The 23,746-nt window shown below is 37.0% G+C and overlaps 1 protein-coding gene across 1 annotated transcript in view; it reads right to left on the reverse strand.

Moving 5' to 3' along the window:
* The window catches only part of lrba (LPS-responsive vesicle trafficking, beach and anchor containing), an 817,631-nt gene that overhangs the window by 519,741 nt on the left and 274,144 nt on the right, over positions 1–23,746 (reverse strand). The window contains exon 35 of the mRNA XM_059965020.1: positions 15,668–15,776. Within this exon, the coding sequence (XP_059821003.1) occupies positions 15,668–15,776 (109 nt within the window). The remainder of the gene's footprint in view (positions 1–15,667; positions 15,777–23,746) is intronic.

Consider the following 23,746-nt stretch of genomic DNA (forward strand, 5'->3'; position numbering starts at 1 on the left):
TTACAACGTACAGTATTTTTTATGTCTTACACTTTACTGCTGCAACAAAACAATTTTTATGATACTAGTCCATGATAATAAACCTGATTCTGACTTTTAAGCCCTCTGGCTTAGCCAGCTGTTAATGACTTTTTCAACATCTCTAGCAATCAGAGATATTCGTACGATTACAAAACTATTTACAAACTAGTTTTACAAAGGAAAAGTACAATACCTTTTGTTCTGGCATTTTTCTCTGACCATTGAAATCAAGGTTGCTAAATTCACTAAGCCAGATATGGTTGCTCATTCAGCTTCCATAGCAATGTGGAGGATTACTGCAGATTTTCACACTGGATTCAGAGTGTAGTTGGCAAAAGACTTTTAAACGAATGTCAGCAAGTTTAAGATATCCCTATTTTCACTTTCATGCAAGGAAATCCTGAACTTAGCTACTGGCAATTCTTTGGGATCAAAAGTGCCAGAAATAGTTCAAGTTGATAATCAGTTCCAATTAAATGGGTTAGAGAAGACTAGGGTCACCGTGATGTAATTTTAAATTCTGCATGATTGTTTTTCCACTTACATGTCAGGTGAAGGGCATTATTCCCAGTGAATGACAGACCTAAGGTCTAGGCAGCTTGCATGTTGGATAGTTATTTGCAGAATGCCTTCCTGCAAAAACTGGACCCATTTCTGACTGGGGTACATATAATCTTTCCATTTTAAAATAAGGCAGGTATTACACAAAAATATCAGTGACCATTTGAACTGGTTTCAAAACTCACTTGAGTGGTTAGGTGGCTGTGGGTTATAGGAGCAGGGTGATGATAATGATCAGAGAAAAATCATCCAAACTTTTATCTGCAAAAACATGTTAAAGAAATCATTACATTAGGTGAACTGTGGAGAATGTGGATGACTACTAAAAGATATTAGGCAGGATTATCTGGAGGCTTCTTCAAATTAAACATTTTTCATTTGTTTTGGAAAATATTACTGATTTCTCCTCATTCTCATTTTTATCTTACTTTTCCTCTGGAAACTATCTAGTTAAACTAACCTTGTTCACAAGAATTTTTTCATATTAATTTTTTTTACGAGTTTCTACAGTACAACTACAAAAAAACCCCATCAACAAAATAAATAAAATAAATAAATACAGTGCAAAATGTATCTAATATATAATTCATAGCAATAAGGAAAAAGCACCCAAAATAAAATCAAATAAAGTTAGCACCCTCCCCACACTCCCACTACGAAACTCCAGGCCAACCATTATAATATGTAAAAGATAAATTAATCAGAGCGTTCAACTCCACAAAGCTAAAGAGATGTATATATTAAAAAAATAAAGCCTACTACCAAAAACTATAATGTAATTCCCATCAAAAAAACCCATAAAACTTATGAAAGCAAGGGATTATGGTACAGAAAAAAATTAAACTTAATCTAAAGAGGAGTTATGAAAGTATTCAAGAAAAGGTCCCCACACCTTATGAAACTTTATGTCCGAATTGAGAAATGAATACTGAATCTTTTCAAGGTCTAAACAGGACACAAGATCACAAAGCCACTGAGCATGAGTGAGTGAGGCAACATCTCTCCACCTGAGGAGAACTAAGTGTCTAGCCAAAAGAGAGGCAAAAGATGGTGTTCGACGTTTAGTCGGACTCAAGTGCACGTCTGCCTCACCCAAGGTGCCAAAAAGAGCAATCAGAGGGTTACGTTCTAAGTGGCAATTAAGAATATGGGATAAAGATTAAAAAAAACTTCTCTCCAGAATTTCTTTAGACTAGGACAAGCCCAGTACATATGAATAAGAGAAGCCTTGCCCCCTTTACACTTGTCACAAATAGGACTAATGTCAGGATAAAACCGCAATAATTTAGTTTTAGACATATGAGCCCTATGTACAATCTTAAACTGCAAAAGGCAGTGGCGAGCACATAAAGAGGTTGAGTTAACTGACTTGAGAATTGAATCCCAAACCGCATCAGATAACGAAATATTTAAATCATGCTCCCAAGCAGTTCTAATTTTATCAAAGGGGGCATGCCTCAAGGTCACTAACTGATCACAAATATAAGATATTAAGCCTTGACCCAGTGGATTAATACAAAGAAACAGGTCCACAACATTTTTCTTGTGCATCTCAGGAAAATTTGATATTAAAGGATTAATGAAATGTCTAATTTGAAGCTATCTAAAGAAATGAGTATTAGTTAAGTTAAACTTTACAGACAGTTGTTGAAAAGTTTCAAAACAATTATCTATAAAAAGATCTTCAAAGCACCTAATGTCCTTTCTATTCCAATCATGAAATGTTGAGTCTTGCTTAGGTAAAAAAAGATGATTGTATAAAATAGGACTGGAGAGAGAGAAACCATGAAGGTCGTTATATTTTCTAAACTGAGCCCATATTCTCAGAGTATGTCTAATAAGAGGATTAACAATTAATCTAAGCAAATGACAAGGAAGTGCAGAAATGGAGAGATACTTAGTAGAGTTCAACAACTACGGTGCCACCCATTTTGGGCAGTCAGACTGATTATGAAAGAAGGACCAAAAAGTAAGGCAACGAATATTGGCTGCCCAATAATATAAATGGAAGTTAGGCAAGGCCATACCGCCTTCCTTTTTAGACTTTTGAAGGTGAGCTTTATTAAGTCTAGAACGTTTGCCCTTCCATAGTTAGGACAAAATGATAGACTCTAATGAATCAAAAAAAAGCTTTAGAAATAAAAATTGATAAAGACTGAAGTAAGTATAAAAACTTAGAGAAAGGATATACATTTTAATAACATTAATTCAACATACCAGAGACAAGGATAAGGGTGACCACTGTGTCAAACTCTTGTTTCATAGAATTTAAAAGATCAGCAAAATTTTCTCGAAAAAGATTCTTTAAGTTCCTTGCAACTGTAACACCAAGGTAATTAAGTTGATTATTAACTACTTTGAAAGGGAGGCCATGAAATACTAATGCTTGCGCTTCTCTATTAATTGTGAAGAGTTCACTCTTGTGTAAATTAGGTTTGTAACCGGAAAGCTGACTTAAGAAGTAAAAACATTGGGGTAAGGAAGTAGACGGATTTGATGTAAAAAGTAAAAGATCATCGGCATAAAGAGAAACTTCATGCTCAAAACCTCCCCTCCAAATCCCCGTCAATTCAGCACAGCTATGAAACGCAATCGCCAATGGCTATGTGGCCAAATCAAAAAGTAAGGGACTTAAAGGGCATCCTTGACGGGTGCCACGTTTAAGGCTAAAAGACTGGGATTGCTGAGAGTTATTCAAAACAGAAGTGGTGGGACATAAATATACTGTATATTCCGGAGTATAAGCTGACCCCCCATTTTCAAGATTTAAAAAATGACTTTTTCATGTTACCTTTGTATAAACCGACCACTTTTGTAGAGGTTTTTGATTTAACCAGAAAAGATCACAAGATCTCACATGCCGGTACTCAGCTTTGCCAGATCCAGACCATGAAAATTTTGTGTACCAGTACCTGCTAAGAAAACAGGCCTACACATTGTAGAGCATTATAGGAGAATTCTTAATAAATAAATCAGGTACAGAAATTTTTTGATTAGGTTTCCAATGGAAAAGAATCCTCTGAAATGTAACCCCTGTGAAACCATTTAGCATCCATAGTAATCTCATTAAAACATAACACGGGGAGGCGGGATCAGTACGTGTACTCAGTATTGGGTTTGCAACCACCATGTACAAAAGATTAAAACAAATGCGATATGATCCTGGCTTCAAGCTGAAGGTTGTTGATTTTGCTAAAGGAACGAATAATACTGCAGCTGCTAAGAAGTTTAGTGTAAATGAGAGAGAGCGAGCGAGTGCAGAAAGGCAGAGGACACGCTGAGGGAAATGCTAAAGACAAAATGTGCAAACTGTGGGAAAACATATCAGTGGCCAGAACTGAAAGAAAGTTTTAGAGTGGGTGATTCATTGTTACCAGAGAAATTATTCGAGTTCAAGCGTTGAAATGGGATGAAAAACACCAAGGTCAGCAAAAATTTCAAAGCTACGCGAAGATGGTGCACACGATTTATGAATAGACGTGATCTTGTGTTGAGACAAAAAACAAAGATTACTCAGAAAATTCCCGCGGGGTGTTGTTTACATTCAAGAACACTGCTGGATGGATGAAGCGGGTTGCTTGAAGTGGGTTAAAGAGGTGTGGCGTTGAGAGGTGTCCCGTAGGTGTCAGGAAACAAGAGTCGCCATTTGTCTGGGACATGTTCAAAGCGCACTTGTCAGGTGAGACAAAATCAGCATCGAAAGCTGAAAATACAGACACTGCTGTCATCCCCGGTGGTTTGATGTCCATGTTCCAGCCACTAGATGTGAGTTTAAATAAACCAAAGAATTCATGCATCAACAGTGGAACCAATTTGACTCAAGAACAGCCAATAAATATGACCTGTCTTCAATGTATTCATTTTTCCAAAGTCTGCACCCTCTGTATAAGCTAACCCCCTAATTTTAGGACCAAAATTTAGGACCAAATTCTTGGCTTATACACTGGAAATTACAGTAACTATTTAATCCATGAAATAAAACTTTGTCCAAAATCAAATTTTTCTAAAACTGCAAAAAGTTAATTCCACTCCACACGGTTGAACGCTTTCTCCGTATCAAGAAAAATGAAACATTCAGGAGTCCTAATAGAGGGTGAATATAAGATATTAAATAGACACCGTATATTAAAAAAGGAAGATGATTTTTAATAAAATCAATTTGATCTTCAGAAATAACAGAAGGTACTAAGTTCTCCAATCCATGAGCCAAAACTTTAGCCAACATTTTAACATCAACATTTAACAAAAAAAATCGGCCTATACGAAGAACACTCTGTTGAATCTTTACCTTTTTGGCTAAAAGAATGATTCATGCCTCGTTAAATGATGCTGGCAATTTACCAAGTTTAAACGAATCAGATAGAACTAAGAATAACTGAGATGAAAGCAGTGAGGAAAATGATTTATAAAATTCTGCAGAAAACCCATCAGGTCCAGGGGATTTACCTGACTGCAGTGCAGAAATGGCAGAGAATATTTCTTCTAGTGATAATGGCTCATTAAGTTTTGCTTTAAAATCAGACGAAAGCGAAGGAATATTTAAACTGTTTAATAAATGCACAGAGATATTATCATTTAAAGATTCAGAGGTATAAAGTTGAGAATAATAATTCTTAAATGTGTCATTAATTTCAGAATGATTCAAAGTAATGTTCCCATTTCCCATTAGAATTTTTGTAATTTGTTGTTTAGCTTTAGAGCATTTTAGTTGGTTGACTAAAAACTTCTTAAATGGGTTAATAAATCATCTTTCTGTGCTCGTCATTCTCTTCTACAATTTAAAGTGGTTCATAGAGCTTACATTTCTAAACAGAAGCTGTCCAGTTTTTATCCGAATGTTTCTCCACTTTGTAATAAATGCAACTCTGCTGATGCCTCTTTAATTCATGTTTTGGTTTAGCCCTAAAATTGAAAAGTTTTGGCGGGAAGTATTCCATACCTTCTCACAACATTTTATGGTCCAATTTGACCCAAATCCCCTTACTGCCTTGTTTGGTATTATTGCAAATGAAGATATAACTTTAAAAACTCCTAACCTACAGGTTTTAGTTTTTACCTCTCTTTTAACAAGAAGAGCAATCTTGCTTAAATGTAAAGAGTCTACCCCTCCTACACATCTTCAATGGCTACGTGATATTATGTCTTACTTAAATTTAGAAAAGATCCGCTGCTCAGTCTTAAATTCGAAACAATCTTTTTATGATATCTGGGGACTTTTCCTAAATTACTTGTCCAATTTATAAAGTTTAACAATGCACAGACTTTTATGTATATTTTTATCTTCTCTTCTTAAGCGAATATGGGTTTTTTTCTAATTATCCATTGTCATCCATCGGCTTATATCTTTGGTAGTTGGTAGGGGATTGATTTTTTTTAATATAAAAAATTTCTTTTATGATGTATGACCTATCCTTAAATTTTTGATTACAGAGTGGTATACCTTTATGTGTTATGCTATAACATTTTGATCAATTTTATTACAATATATGAATGTACACAAGTTATGTCGAGATGTATCTATGTGTTGCACTCTGTAAACCTTGGTTTTTTTCTTCTGAATAAAAATATTGTAAAAAGGAAGACTAAAAACTTGCTGGATTTATCACCATGAATATAAAATTGGCTATTGTTTTCAGGAAATTGACGTTCAATTGGTTGAGTGGAAATAAGGTCAAACTTTGTTTGAAGTTCCACTCACTTCTTGTACAGTTTGGGATTTTTGGTCTGGGCATACAGTTGGTCTGTTGCTTTGATCTGACTGACCAAATCTAATCGCTCTAAATAGGTCTTTCTTTACAGATTCGCAGTATATGAAATTATTTGACCCCCTCAAATATGCTTTCATGGCATCCCAGACAGCCTCAAATGATGTGTTAGTATTTAAGAAAAAAGTTATCTGGTCCTTCATAAATTTTACAAAATTACTATCCAATAACATGGTCAGATTAAAACTATAATGTTTATTCATTTGAGGGAGACCAGGAAAATTTATAGACAGGGTAACTGGGGCATGATCCGAAATCAATATACTCTGATAAATATAAAGGCGAACAGATGGAATCAGCTGGTTATCCATTAAAAGATAATCAATTCTAGTAATAGTATGATGGACATGTGAAAAAAAGGAATATTCTCTCTCAGTAGGATGCAAAAAAACGCCACACATCAGAGATACCATAATTAAAAAGAAAAGAATGAATAGATTAAACAGATTTCCTAGGTAGTCTAGGAACAGAGGACAATCGATCCAAAACTGGATCTAACCAATAATAAAAATCACCATCCAATATAAGAGAATATAAACTCAAATCAGGCAATAAAGAGAAAAAAGCATTCAAAAAAGTCAACATCATCCAAATTGGGAGCACACAGGTTAGCCAATACTACCCAGGTATTATACAATTTCCCAGAGACAATAATAAAATGGCCATTTGTATCAGATACTTCGTTGTGAAGCTCAAAGGGAACATTTTAATTAATAAGGATAAAGACCTCCCCTCCTCCCCACCCCCACCCCGGCTTTTAGCTGGGATGGAAGAATGGAAGTGTTGTCCCACCCACCTTGACATAAGACGAGAATTATCAAAGCTAAGAATATGAGTTTCTTGCAAAAAAGCAATGTCAGCTCTGAGCTACTTAAGATGTGAAAACACCTTCCTTCTTTTAAGAGGATGGTTCAATCCCTTAACATTCCAGCTTATAAAATTCAACGGGGCTAAACATTGTCATTAGGCATAAACAAGGTCTGGGGCAAAAATATAAGACAAGAGAACCAGGACAAAATAATGTCCTGAGTACTAAAGGATAACTAAAGGTTCAATGTTTGGTATTGGCATTAGAGAGCCCCCCCCCCCTCAAATCCCAGAACAAAAAATCCCAAAAAATTAGTAGCAAGCTCTTCAGAGAAAAAACACCCCAAAACCCAACTTCTAGTTTTGTAACATCATAAGCTCCGTTTAACTAACAATTCAAAAACTAGAGAACTTATGCACTACAAATCAAAATTATACATAAAGTAACAGTTCCACCAAAAAGTATTAAACTTAAAATTGAAAATAATAATCCAGAGTAGTCTACCCACTAGAAACTATGAAAAAATGCAGTAATTTAAAAAAACAGAAAAAAGAAAATTTAAAAAGTACTTATCAGCCATTTTAAATGATCAGACTGAGACTTTCAATAAACTTCTGAGCTTCTGTAACTGATTTAAACCAGTTTTTTTTTGTCCAGTACTAAGAGCTATTCAGAGATGGGCTGGATAACGCAGAGAGGGCCTGAACCCACGATTGTAAAACTCTTACTTTTTTTTTTGTAATTTATTTTTTTTTATCGAAGTTCATCAAACAAACATTTCCATAAGATGTATTTTAGACATTGTTCATATAGATTGTAAAACTCTTTCATAACTTCTTTATACTCAGCGCACGGCTTCAGAACTTGAGGAGCATAATCCTCAACGATACAGATGGAATGACCCCTGAAATCCAATTTTCCCCTCCGACGTGCTTCCATGATCAAAAAGTTTCTCACCTGAAATCGAGGAAAACACAGAATAACTAGACTTGGCCTAGAGCCCAACTCGGGCCTGGCCAGAAATATACGGTGAGCTCCATCTAATTCAGGTGGGGTCGGTTGACTATCCTTCCCAAAAATCTCACAGAGTAAAGAAAAAATAAATTCAACAGGAGATCCATTTTCAATAGCCTCTGGCAGACCAAGGATTCGTAGATTATGATGTCCGCTCCGGCCTTTGAGATCAGTTATTTTGGATCGTAATTTGGTGTTATGCTCACTCAAATTGGAACAGACAGCTTCCAGTTGCTGAATGCAACATTTTATATCTTTGGAAGTTGACTCGAGACGAGATAGACGTTCGGCATGATCCTCCACTCTGGTGCTAATTTGATCCAATTTTGACTCTAATGAACTGAAAGAAGACTTATATTCAGACTTAAGTTCAGATACAATCTCTTGTTGGTGCTGTTCCAAAATAGAGACAATCTCTGCAGAGGAAGCAGAGACAGTCACAGTCATAGGGACTTCTTTTTTCCCAGATTTAGGGAACTTTGTGGACATTGTAGGATGAGCGTATTCGCAGACAGGTAAGAGAGCAAAAAAAATTAACCGACTGGAGTAAAAAAAGGAGATAAACAGTGCGAAGGTAAGAAATTAAACAGAGCGACAGTTTTAAGAGACTGAACTATCGCCATCTTACTGGAAGTCATTCACAAGATTGTATTTCTACCATGCCTGTTGGGTAATCTATTTTTTGTATTTCAATATTTATCAAGGCCTGAAATCTTCTGCATTTTGCCTAAGATGCACATTTCCAAACTTTCTGATCTCTGGAAAATTCTGACTCTCAGACTCTCTGACTCTCTTTTGCTCTACAAACAATCCAAACTTATTCCTTTCTTCCTACCTTCTATTCTTTGGAACGATATTTATAGTCCGACTCTCACACCAACTTGTCATCCCAAAATCAGAGGCGCACAAAAAAAGGCCCTTTGGTCCATCTTCTCCATGCCAAACTATTATTCTGCCTAGACTCATTGACCTGCACATGGATATGGCCCTCCATACCCTTCCATCTATGTATTTATCTAAACTTCTCTTAAATGTTGAAATTGAACTGACATATACCATTTCCACTGGCAAACCATTCAACACTATCAGCATCCTATGTGTGTAGAAGCCACTCCTTAAACATTTCACACTTCACCCTCAACTTATGAGCTCTAGTTCTAGTCTAACCCAACTGCTTGCATGTATACTAACGATACACAACATCAATTTGTATACATCTATCAAATCTCCCCTCATTCTCCAATAACTCATATTCTCAAGTCCCAGCAACATCTTGTACATTTTCTCTGCAACCTTTCAAACTTATTAATATCTTTCTTGCAGACAAGTAACTAGAACTACATACAGTACTCCAAATAAGGCTTCATGAATGTCTTATGCAACCTCCACATAGCATCCCAACTCTTGATTTATGGACTCTGATGTATTGTATGAAGCCCACTGTACCAGAAGCTTGCTTTACAACCCTATCTACTAGCGACACCACTCTGAAGGAATTATGGATCTGTTCTACCACACTCCTCAGTGCCCTGCCATTCATTGTGTAAGTCCTACCAAAGTGCAACACCTCACGCTTGTCTGCATTAAATTGCCATTTAATTTGCCATCTGCCATTTTTCAGCACATTTTTTCCAGTTGGTCCAAATACTGCTACAAGCTTTGATAAACCTCCTTGCTACCCATTATGTCCCCAATCTTGGTGTCATTTGCAAATCTGCTGATTCAGTTTAGTGCATTATCATCCAGATCACTGATAAAGATGACAAACAATAACGGACCCACCGAGAGGGAATCAGATACAAAGTTAGTGACCTTTAATCAGAATTTGAAACAGCTACAAATCTGAATTGTATTGGAAAAAAGGAAAATGTTGCTGCAGTCCACAATGTCACAAAATATAGTCATATGCAAACTAAAATATGATTTTAATGGGGTCTTTATCCCACCTAATGCATGGGGATAATGTGAGAATACCTAAATAATCTAGAATCTGAACTTGCAAATATAATTTTATGATTCTGTCATCCAGTCTTTTAGAGATCCCATGAGAGGAAACTCTCAGGCAAATTCGATAAATTCAAGAAAGAAATAGACTGCATTATAGCAAAAAAACTTAATACTTGATTATGTATTAATCTACAAACAATGGAAACACAACCAAAATAACACAGATAAAATATTTTAACAGTCTTTCTTTTACGGCAGTGTATTCAGAAAATCACCATGAGTGGAGGGAGGGAGATGTTAAATAGTTTTTAAATAACATTTTTCATCATTTTGAAATATACAGATATGCAACCATTGTTTTTGCATTCTGCAATCACTTACTTTGCTCACCCAATAAAAAAATTAGAACAGTTATTATCATGAAAACTTTAAAACAGTATCTAGCTGGTTTTCACTTTGATTAGTTTGCTGGTTCCTGACTTTAGGCTCCCAGGAGATTTGGCTGGAGCCTCAAATTACACAGACATTAGCTTTCCAACTTTTCATGGTAGAGTTACCCCATACTGAATGATGCCACCTTTGGATGTTGGTGCCAATTACTGCAACAAGTATAGCTAGCATTACTTTTTCTTTAGATGGAGTACAGAAAATTCCTCTTATATTTCAAACTACTGAGAGATAAATGCCGTGAAAATAATGCAGTTGGAAAAAAGTTCAAGATTGTCAGGGAAAAAATTATGCTTTATAAACTCAAGACTCTTGGACAAATCTCATGATGTTATATGTAAGTGGATAATAAATTGCAGACATGTGCACAGTAATAGCTCCCACCCAATCACATGTATGCATTATGCATTTGTACTTTTTGCTTAACACTTTCCCATGAACATCTCAACATTTTCCACTGTATCTTTCTTCATAGGTGTCTTCCACAAATGCTGTAATTTCCATGTTACTCATCTGTTCCCTCACTGATATATTTGAGACTTTTTCTTTTATCACTCTTGATATCATTACGGAAGCCCACTTTTCTTACATCTCACTTTTACTTCTCCATTTGTGTCTACCTCTTTCTACAAATCTTCATTCAACTCTTTTGTCCTCATTCTGTTAATACTACAGTATTTGTATGGAATCTGGCAACTAGCTTATCTTACCATAACCATGTCTTTTGCCTTTGTCAAGAAGAATTTTGGAGAATACCACCTGATAGTTCTATTTGAAATAATTTTTCATGTTGCATTTTGTTGACTGCTTTAGTGAAATCAATAAAACATAAAAAGACATCATTTTTATAATCAATATCCCTTTCTGAAAGCATCCGTAATATGAAAGTTGTGTTCCTAGTTCCTCTATCCTCAAAAAAACCCATATTGTAGTTTAGAAGTTTCTGGCCTTGTTTTTAATTCGACTCAGAACAATTCTCAACAAAATCTGTATTATGTGACTCAAAAGACTGATTGTTCTATAATTTTCACAGCCAATAGTTCCAGGAATTTTTGGCAGTTATAAATACTGATTTCAAGAGATCGTAAGGCTCTGAAATATAAACTAACAAGTCATCTGCATACAACAAAACCTTATGTTCTTTATCTCCTCTCTTAATACCAAGAACCTTATTGGGGTCCTGAAGAGCAATAGCAAGAGGTTCTACAGCCAGGCAACCCTGAGAGGGAAACCCTGCCGGGTACCTCTATATAACCTAAAGTAGCGGTCGCCAACCTGTCGATTCCGAAGGACTGGTCGATCTTTGAGACTTTCCCAGTAGATCCTGACAAAAAGTGAAAAATACACAAATGCTGTTGAGAGATTGTTTCTGGGTTGTGGGGTTTTAGTTCCATTCTTTCTGCCCAGTGCGCATGCATGTATCTCCCCTGCCACACGCTGGCCCCCAACCACCAGGCTGCAAGGAAATTATGTGAGTCAGCTGCACCTTTCTTCATTCCCTGTCACGCCCGCCCACTGTTGAACTTGAACGCACGCGAGATCATCAGTTGCCTAAACGCAGTGATACCCTCACGCCAGGGATTACTGGTTGGCCTCAGGTAACCGTCCGCTTCGTGCAGCCGGCGAGAAGTGCCATTACTACCGGCCTGGAGCTTGGACAGATGGGTGCCGCCTCTAAACCTGTTTAGTACACCAAATGTTCGTGGGGAACCCGGTGCAAAAATACTTGCAGACAACCTAATTCGGGCTCAGGGTTTCGTTCATAGCAGAGCAGCTACCTCGCTGCGATCTACTGAAACAAATTTTTGTTGGACGACAGATCCTACAAAAGGAGCTGATGCATCCTCTCGCACTCCTCGCTCGCTCTCTCTGGACTGCGACCGCCACGGCCCCGGTACAGGAACAGACGCAACTGGCCAAGGTGGGGGGGCAGGCAGGCGGGAGGCTGGAGCTTGGGCCCGGAGATTGTCTAATGAGGCAATGAAGCTCTCAAAACTGCTTCAGTACCCTGAGTCCAAGCACCATGTACTTAAATACAAACCCGCTGAGTTTTTTTCCAGCGTTAAAAACGTGAGCAAGCAGGGCAGCAGGTAAGTGCTAAGAGCCATGTAAAGTAAATTGCAGAATAGACTGGACATAAGGAACTAAGGAACCTGCTTCAAGTATCGCTGTATTCCAGTTGTGTTTAACACCCCACCTCGCTCCCCACCCCCCAGCCGGTCCACATGATTATTGTCAATATTAAAGCGGTCCGCGGTGCAAAAAAAGGACGGTGACCCCTGGTGTCCATACATTATTTCTACTTCCGGGTTGCGGGGTTTTACTTCCAGTCTTTTCTGCCACATGCGTGTAACTAATCAATTTGGAGTCGATCTTGCCTTTCACTAAGGCAGAGGTAGGGGATCTTGGGTTTCAAAAGGTTGGTGACCACTAACCTAAAGTAAGAAGATTTTTGATTATTAGTTATAACTGCCATCATAGGGGCTTGAGAAATCAGCTTAATCCAGGAAATAAAAGTAGGACCAAAGTTAAATCTTTTTAAAACCTGACATATCTAGGGCCATTCTACTCTATCAAAGGCTTTCTCTGCATCAGGAGAAACAATACATTCAGATTCTTTAGATGGAGAGGAACGAATGATGTTCAATAATCTCCGAATATTAAAATATGAGTATCTAATCTTGATAAATCCAGTTTGGTCTTTAGAAATAACCTTAGGTAAAACATTCTCAAGCCTATTAGCCAAAATCTTAGAAAGAATTTTAGAATCCCCATTTAATAAAAAGATTGGTCTGTAAGAGGCACATTCAAGTAAGTCTTTTCCTTTTTCGGGAATTAATGAAATTGATACCTCATAAAAAGTTTTCAGGAACATCCCAGAGAATATAGATTCAGTGAAAATTTGGCATAGTTGAGGTGTAAGAATATCTGTAAACATCTTAAAAAATTCTACCGTAAATCCATCTGGTCCCGGAGCTTTGCTAAGATCCTAAGAAATCTATTCCTGCTATGTTATCTGTATTTTCTAAATTTTGTAGTTTCTCTGGATATAAATTGAATTTGCACAAAAGCAAGTTATTTCCGATTAACAATGATTTTGATCAGTATGACCAAATTCCTCATAGCATTGCTAAAAATAACTTACCTTGCTATTAAAATTACTAAAAATATCAATGACTTGTATAAATATAACTTTCTTCTATTAATTGAGTACACACAACAAGTAATTTCTCCTATGACATTATCATTAATTGGCCATATTAATGCCATTAAACAGTTCAAAAAGAATATCTATGCCCAGATCTTCTAGGGCTTGTATCATTTCCACTGAAATTTCATCAGGTCCAGTGGCTTTATCATATTTCATGCTCTTAATTGCTTTAGTTAACATGAACATGAAAAATTATTTCAAATTTTCGCTAAACTAGACATTGATGGAAGGGACCAAAAACTGCTTCAAAATTTATGTTGGAATCAAATGGCGGCGATAAAAATTGTTGATAATATAAGCAGCTGGACTAAAATTCAAAGAGCAGTTAGACAGGGGTGCGTTGCCTCACCAAAATTATCTAATATCTATAGTGAAATGATTCTCAGAGAAATAGAAGCCCTAGATGGAATAAAAATTGGTTTAACATCAACAATATAAGATATGCAGGTGATACCACCCTAATAGCAAGTACTGCAGAAGACCTACAAATCCTCCTAGACAAAGTAGTACAAACAAGTGCAGATTTTGGTCTAACCATCAACTGTATTAAAAAAATCGAATGTATGGTAATATCACAACAGCAGGATACTACCAACTGCCAATTATACATCAGTAACCAAGAGATTGAACAAAAGACCAGCTGTAATTACCTTGGAAGCTTTATATCACAAGATGCTCGAAGTAAAGTAGAAATAAAATGAAGAATTGCCTTTGCCAAAACCAACTTCCAAAAAATGAAACCCATTTTTACCAACAGACACATTTCTATGACAACAAGGCTTAGGCTACTAAAATGTTCTATCTGGACAATCTTGCTGTAACATGGTTTCCCCAGTCCTGATGCTCATGATCTACTATATCTACAGATTGCCTTCCAAAGTTTCAAAGACTTGTTTATCACTAATTTTACAACATTGGTTATTCATTAGACATTCCAGCTGACACTTCATCTATGCGAGATAATTCATTTAGGATTCAAATTTAGATACATCAACTCTATATTTAAATAAAACGAGCAGACACTGTGCATCAGCAGACACAGGTCTATAAAATCTTAAGACTGTGAGCATAAAAATGTGGATCAAACACACTTTGGACTGAGAAAACTTATCAGTGCAGTAATATACATGTTACTGATGACTTCTGACTACATACAGAGACAGGCACATATTTTTCTTTGTATTCTTTACCCCACATCCATCCTTGGCAAAAAAAAAGTTAAAGAGTGAATCAAGAAATTAAGGGGACAAATGTAACATTAATTAAGATATTCATAGCCCATATATGTTGGATTTCTCTGAAAGTACATGTTTGATTAGCAACAGTTCAATAGTTCCACAAGTCATATACTTTGCGGCATTCTGCTGTTACAGATGAAAACAAAGTATGTAGCTTCCTTTCATGAAGCCCCATCAAAGGCTTCATCATGTCTATGGGATGCTTATCAAACCTACCTTAATAAAGAAAGACTGCATGCACTGTAAATTGGAAGTAGAAATTTCTTAGCCATAAGCAAAATATTGCACCTTTAGCATACATCTCCAAAGTTAGACTTTTCCTCATGTTTTAACCTCTACTTTCACTACACTTTAGAACACCAACTTGAAAAGATTTAGCAAGGAATATTCAAAGCATATCAACTTAGCTTTTTAAAATCAAAGGACATCACCTCAAATTGCCTCTAACTTCTTTAAAATACAACAAACATAACAGCACATTTCAACTTTGCAAAGCAAATGGTCTGTTGAAGCACTTTAACCTAAAATGTTGACAGGTTTCTCTTTCCACAGATGCTGTTTGATTGCCTAAAGTAATCCAGCATTTCCATCTTTGTTTCAGATTCCAGCACCTGCAGCTTTATTAGTTTTCCATTACAAGCAAAACTCAGCTTACCTCAAACTCAGCATGCCTATGTATGTCTTCTGCCCGCTGTCTGCTCAAGATAAACTCAGCCTCATTTGCAACCCTCACCAGGTGATCTTTCATAGTATGACACAGGAGTCTATGAAGGAAAAATGCAATTAAGAAAAAATTCAAAAAATAAAAATATATTTTTATTCAATACTCCAAGCATGTACTGTAAAATAAATAAGCAACATTCCATGACATTTTCCATCTTACAACCCATAAAGGCAAGATTTGGATAAGGGATAAGGAAATACATTCAGATTATTTTATTCGGCACAAATTATTTTCCTGCTACAAAGACAAAAGAACATAAATCCTTAACATAAAAATTGATACAATATGTCTGAGCAAACTTTTAACAATACAGCAACATTTAGCACTCATTAAAAATACTAAATTCTTAAACTAGGTACAACATGATTGAAAACTTTTAACTTTAAAAGGTACTTGAGTGAAACAGAATTGAGTTGCAAATGTTTTCAACACTGAAACTTATTACAAGCTACGTTGCTTAAAAAGATAAGAGCCTTATGACCCTTTCACATAAAAGCAAAGTTAAAGCATTCAAAAACAAATTATCTCAGCTGCTGGATAAAATAAAACAGAATATTATGAAAAACAAAAAAGCATCAGGGAGTGGGAGTTCAGTAGGCAAAAACACATTGTTAACGAAAGAGGTCAGAGGACAATGGCCAAGCTGGTTCACGCTGATAAGAAGGCAGCAGTAACTCAAGTAACCACATGTTACAGTGATGTGCAGAAGAGTATCTTTACACACACAACAGGTTAAACTTTGAAGTGGTTAGGCTATACCAACAGTGTCCATGAGCATTCACCTAGTGGCAACTTTAATAGGTACAAGAGGTATCTAACAAATTGTCCACTGAATGTAGAATTAGAAATTAACTTATACTGTCAAATTAGTTTCACAAAGTAATGTAAAACCACCAGAATCATAAATAATTAGTCATGCAATGCATTAGCACAAATTATTCCAAGACACTTTTTAGTTTTGCAATGTTATTGTTCAAATAGCTATTCAAAATATTTTGAACATCCTTCAGAATTGACAAAGTGTATTGTCCCACCAAATGGCATTTATTGCCATGGTCAGTATTCATAGAGTTGAGTATCATCAGCTCAAGAATACTAAGTGACCTTCTCATTCCATCAGTGGTACATTTTTAGATAGCCAAATTTTAAATGCTGTACTGATTTTAGCTTCACTGGCTGAATTGTTTAAGTAACTTAGATAGGCCCAATAGTTTGTTCATTCTTCTCAACAAAATTCATTTTCCAGGAAAAGCTATCCAATGAAAATTCCATTCACCTGCTTTTTGCCTGTTGCCCAGTACTTTTTTCCTTTCAGGTATTCAGAATGAGCATCCAATAGTTTCACCAACATTGTCAAAACAAAAGCTTCACAAGTTCTCTTCTGAATTGCCATGCTCTTAATTTTGTGCTATTGCCTGGATTACTCTACCTATAAAATTCAATTTAAATTATCATTTGATTGCCTAAGCTTCTCAATTTAAGAGAACAGAATCCTAGTTATGACACATTATACAGCACTAAAATGGTCATTTAGCTCAATCAGTCCATGCAGATGCTTATGTTCATTTAGGTATTCTTTATTTCCTTTTCTTGGCTACAACATCTCCTTTCCCTTAACCCTCATATGCTAATCCGGTTTCCCTTAAATGCATCTATACCAAATAACTGTCACTTCCTGTAACACAGTTCCAAGTATTTATCAATCTCTGGAAATAAAAGGTTCCTTCTGCATTCATTATTTTACTTCCCCAGCCTCTTGTCTCTCAACTAAAAACACTACCTGTTTCAACTCAAAACATGGTTCTAAATTGTTTTTGTAAAATGATGACAAGAATAGTGCATAACACAGCAAGTACAATTTCTTGCTTTAGTTTCATCCTTATATCAACCTTGGTGTTTGCTTCTTTTTATAAAGGTCAATTAATTTGCTGCTTTGTTTACTGGACTGAATACTAGGTATATTAAGCTTTCTGGTACTATAGTAGTGACAAAACTGTCAATAACTTTGGGACTTCAATGTATGCAGAATTTAATCCAGAAATCACTGTTATATTCTCTAAGGAGTGTATGATTTTTTAACCTTCTGTACCATAATTAAAGGAAATTAGTAACATGTTTAACATTTAAGGGTATTTTACAGTGTGAATAGCTTGCGAATGCCTAAATCCCATATTATACTGTTTTACATAAAATGTGAGTGAGATTCTCAAACTTGTGGACATGGATTACAATTCCTTTAAACATTGCAAAATCTAATGAACAACCCCCCCCCCCCCCCATTTTCAACCTTAATTTTGTATATATTCCAATCTATATTTTGTTCTCACTGGAATGCTTAAAATATTAAAACTTAAGCTTCATATTTTCCTAATTTCTGGCTTGTTAAATTTCTTAATTTGCTTATCAGTTATTCTCAGTCATCAGCTAACTGACACTCGATGGTAACCAGTAATGAAAGGGAACATACATACCACCAAAATCACAGACACCACACATACAGTTGAAGTCAGAAGTTTACATACACCTTAGCCAAGTACATTTAAACTCAGTTTTTCACAATTCCTGACATTTAATCCTAGAAAACATTCCCTGTTTTAGGTCAGTTTGGATCACTACTTTATTTTAAGAATGTGAAATGGCAGAATAATAGTGGAGAGAATGATTTATTTCAGCTTTTATTTCTTTCATCACATTCCCATGGGTTAGAAGTTTACATACAGTTTGTTAGTATTTGGTAGTGTTGCCTTTAAATTGTTTAACTTGGGTCAAAGCCTTCCACAAGCTTCTCACAGTAAGTTGCTGGAATTTTGTTCCATTCCTCCCGACAGTACTGGTGTAACTGAGTCAGGTTTGTTAGCCTCTTTGCTCGCACATGCTTTTTCAGTTCTGCCCACAAACTTTCTATTGGATTGAGGTCTGGGCTTTGTGATGGCCACTCCAATACCTTGACTTTGTTGTCCTTAAGCAATTTTGCCACAACTTTGGAGGTATGCTTGGGGTCACTGTCCACTTGGAAGACCCATTTGTGACTGAGCTTTAACTTCCTGGCTGATGTCTTGAGATGTTGCTTCAGTATATCCACATAATTTTCCTACCTCATGATGCCATCTATTTTGTGAAGTGCACCAGTCTCTCCTGCAGCAAAGCACCCCCACAACATGATGCTGACACCCCCATGTTTCACGGTTGGGATGGTGTTCTTTGGCTTGCAAGCTTCACCCTTTTTCCTCGAAAAATAACAATGGTCATTATGGCCAAACAGTTCAATTTTTGTTTCATCAGACCAGTGGACATTTCTCCAAAAAGTAAGATCTTTGTCCCCATGTGCACTTGCAAAGTGTAGTCTGGCTTTTTAATGGTGGTTTTGGAGCAGTGGCTTCTTCCTTGCTGAGCAGCCTTTCAGGTTATGTCGATATAGGACTTGTTTTACTGTGGATATAGATACTTGTCTACCCGTTTCCTCCAGCATCTTCACAAGGTCCTTTGCTGTTGTTCTGGGATTGATTAGCACTTCTTATGCCAAAGTATATTCATCTCTAGGAGACGGAATACGTCTCCTTCCTGAGCGGTATGATGGCTGCATGGTCCCATGGTGTTTATACTTGCGTACAATTGTTTGTACAGATGAATGTGGTACCTTCAGGCATTTGGAAATTGCTCTCAAGGATGAACCAGACTTGTGGAGGTCCACAACTTTTTTTTTCTGAGGTCTTGGCTTATTTCTTTTGATTTTGTTTGTAAACTTCTGACCCACTGGAATTGTGATATAGTCAATTACAAGTGAAATAATCTGTCTGTAAACAACTGTTGGAAAAATTACTCGTGTCCTGCATGAAGTAGATGTCTTCAACATCTTGCCAAAACTATAGTTTGCTAATATGAAATCTGTGGAGTAGTTAAACAATGAGTTTTAATGACTTCAACCTAAGTGTATGTAAACTTCTAACTTCAACTGTACGTCTTGTTGTTGAGGCCAAAGAGTTCCACTTCAGTCTCATCTGACCACAAGACTCTCCTTCACATCTTTACAGTATCTTCTAAGTGACACTTTGCAAAGTCTTTAATGGCAAGGATTTATTTCTTTAGCTGTATGTGTGGCATATATCTAATACTGCACATTAGTCTGGTAACACCATCCAATTGTAAAGTATGGTGAAGGTCACATCATGTTGTAGGGATGCTTTTTAGCAGCAGGGGCTGGAAATCTTGTCAGGGTTGATGGGAAGGTGAATGTTGCTAAATACTGCCAAATTTCTGCCAGAAAGCTTAAACTGGGGAGGAAGTTAATCTTTCAACAGGACAATGACCCAATGCACACTGCTAGAGCAACCATGGAGTGTCTTCAACTGAAGAAAATTGATATCCTTGAGTGGCCCAGTCAGGGTCCTGACCTTAAATAGATTGAACATTTCTGCTAAGACCTCAAGATTGCTGTCCACTGCCACTCCCCAACTAACCTGGCATAGCTTAAGCAATTTTGCAAGGAGGAATGAGCAAATCTTACTCCATCACATTATGCAAAGCAAATAGAGACTTATCCAAAAAGACTATTGGCTCTAATAGCTGTGAGAGGTAGTTCAACAAACAGCTTTCAACTGCTGTCATTTCAGTTTTTGAAATTTTAGTTTATCATGCTTTACAATTTTCTCTTTTTTGGACTCTACTATGAAAAAAGGAGCAGTGATTCACAAATGAAAACTCAGTTAATATCATCAAAAGCCCTGGTTGTAATACCAGGTTGTGAACAAAGGGTTGGGGACTGAATACTTTTACAAGGCATTGCATATTAAAGAATTCAATAAGACTTCACTTACTGAAATCCATGCTGATTATTCTTGTCATATTTTGCTTTCAATCCATTTTATTTGCTTTAGTAGCGATTCCATTATTTTACCCACCACTTACAGTATACATTCCCTCTCATATTTCAAATACAGGCATTTAATTAGCATTGTGTAATGTCCCTGATATTATTCTTTTCTAACAAATTACTGAACATGTGCAATAGGGTCTCTACTTACTTCTTCTCTCAGTTAATGGTGACAGAATGGGTCACTGTGGGATGGAGTCAAAAGCACTCATATCAAGGTCACTGCCTTTGTGTTACTTCCACATAGGGCAAACTATCTGTCCTTGATAAGTTCACTTTTCAATAAGCTGATTCTTGAGTGCCTGATCTGTAAGATGGCTTGACAGTGCTAAAAAAAATCTACATGTTAGATTATCAGTGACTGTTCTTTAGGATATAGGTTTTCTCCTGTACTTCAGCCTAATAGGTATCTGCTTTTTCTCTGAGGAATTGTACGTTTCCAATCCAGAAAACACTGTGGTTTATCACAAACAAATTAGCAAGTAATAATGTGCATATACAAGTTAAAAAAAAATAAACACTGTAGTGCTACTGGTGCTTCATATGTGACAGCAGGGAGCTCAGTAGTCTTACGGCCTGAGGAAAGAAGCTGTTTCTCATCTTAACAGTTCTGGTCCTCCTGCTAATAGTACTTCCTGCCTGATACTAGGAGTAAAAGAAATTGTTAGACAGATGGGAGGGAACACTGACAATGCTACGGGCCCTGCGTACACAGAGTTCCTGATAACTATCTCTATTGGGTGGAAGAGAAATCTCAATAATCCCCTCATTGGTCCTTACAATCCTTTGTAGGGACTTGCAGTTGGATGCCTTGCAATTCCTGTATTGATTCCTGTAGTGATGCAACTAGTTGTGGACACTCTTGGTGGTGCTCCTGTAAAAATTGGATAAATAGAGGCAGCTGGGAGCCTCACTCACCTCAATCTTCTCAGGAAGCAGAGATATGGCTGAGCTTTCTTGACCAAAGAGGTGGTGTTGAGGGACAACTTTGATGTTTTCTGGTTAGGTTGAGAGTGAGCGACAAAAGGCTATTCAGTCTTCCTACTACACCTAATCAGTGTGATACCATTTAAAGAAATGGCAAGGTCTTGAAAGCAGAAAGTAGCACTGTGAGATTTTAAAACTCAGCAATAAGGAACTCTAGTCACAAATCCACAACCTGAGAGATTTCAAGGGACCACAGAGATACCATACTCATAACCACCTTCAAGGGAGGACGGTAAATACAGAAGAGTATTTTGCCAAAGGCAAAGTTTTTTTTGCCAGGGTCCTTAGTTGTCTCCACTCAGTGACCAAAAGGCTACTCCCCAAACCTCAGTGTGGATGCAAACCACCTGAAGGCACAGTGGACATAACCTTCATAGTGAAATAACTACAAGAGAAACAAGAAGAAACTGTGCCAAATACAAGACATAGCCTTTATTCAACCTCAATAAAACCTCCGACTTTATTGACTTTATCTGACTTAAAATCCTGAATCTATTTCCATTCTGCAGCCAAAGCCACCTCAAGATGAATCGTCGAGCTGCAATACGTAGAAAACACTTGTGTCTGTGCACATGGCAATACAGACAGTTAGGTAATTCTTGATTCATTCAAGCGCGAGTATGAGTGGATGGAACTAAAGCTCCATAAACATACAAACCCCATTTCCAGAAAAGTTGGGATATTTTCCAAAATGCAATAAAAACAAAAATCTGTGATACGTTAATTCACGTGAATCTTTATCTAACTGACAAAAGTACAAAAAGATTTTCAATAGTTTTACTGACCAACTTAATTGTATTTTGTAAATATACACAAATTTAGAATTTGATGGCTGCAACACACTCAACAAAAGTTGGGACAGAGGCATGTTTACCATTGTGTTACATCACCTTTCCTTTTAATAACACTTTTTAATTGTTTTGGAACTGAGGATACTAATTGTAGTAGATTTGCAATTGGAAATTTTGTCCATTCCTGCTTGATATAAGACTTCAGCTGCTCAACAGTCCGTGGTCTCCGTTGTCTGATTCTCCTCTTCATGATGCGCCATACATTTTCAATAGGAGATAGATCTGGACTGGCAACAGGCCAGTCAAGCACACACACTCTGTGTCTACAAAGCCACGCTGTTGTAGCCCGTGCAGAATGTGGTCTGGCATTATCCTGCTGAAATAAGCATGGACATCCCGGGAAGAGACGTCGCCTTGATGGCAACATATGTCTCTCTAAAATCCTAATATATGCCTCAGAGTCAATAGTACCTTCACATACATGCAACTCACCCATGCCGTGGGCACTGATGCACCCCCATACCATCACAGATGCTGGCTTTTGCACCTTTTGCTGATAACAATCAGGATGGTCATTTCCATCTTTGGCACGGAGAACTCGACGCCTGTTTTTTCCGAAAACTAGCTGAAATGTGGACTCATCTGACCACAGCACACGGTTCCACAGTCTTTCGGTCCATCTGAGATGAGCTCGGGCCCAGAGAGCTCGCCAGCGTTTCTGCATAGAGTTGATGTATGGCTTCCTCCTTGTGTAATATAGTTTCAAGTTGCATTTCTAGATGCAGCGACGGACTGTGTTAAGTGACAATGGTTTTCCGAAGTACTCCTGAGCCCAGGTGACTATAATTGTCACAGTAGCATGACAGTTTCTTAGGCAGTGCCGCCTGAGGGCTCGAAGATCACGCACATTCAACAGTGGTTTCCGACCTTGCCCTTTACACACTGAGATGTCTCTGAATTCTCTGAATCTTTTCACAATATGATGTACTGTAGATGTTGAAAGACCTAAATTCTCTGCAATCTTGCATTGGAAAATGTTCCTTTTGAACTGACTAACAATTCCCTCACGAATTTTGGCACAAAGTGGTGAGCCACGACCCATCCTTGCTTGCAAAGACTGAGCCTTTGATGGACGCTACTTGTATACCCAGTCATGATACCTCACCTGCTACCAATTAGCCTGCTTAATGTGGAAGTCTTCCAAACCGGTGTTATTTGAATATTCTGTGCACTTTTCAATCTTATTTTAACTCTGTCCCAAGTTTTGTTGAGTGTGTTGCAGCCACCAAATTCTAAATTTGTATATATTTACAAAATACAATTAAGTTGGTCAGTAAAACTATTGAAAATCTTTTCTTTGTA

The sequence above is a fragment of the Hypanus sabinus genome, chromosome 3 (assembly GCF_030144855.1).
Source record: "Hypanus sabinus isolate sHypSab1 chromosome 3, sHypSab1.hap1, whole genome shotgun sequence".
In the NCBI taxonomy this organism is placed as follows: Eukaryota; Metazoa; Chordata; class Chondrichthyes; order Myliobatiformes; family Dasyatidae; genus Hypanus; species Hypanus sabinus.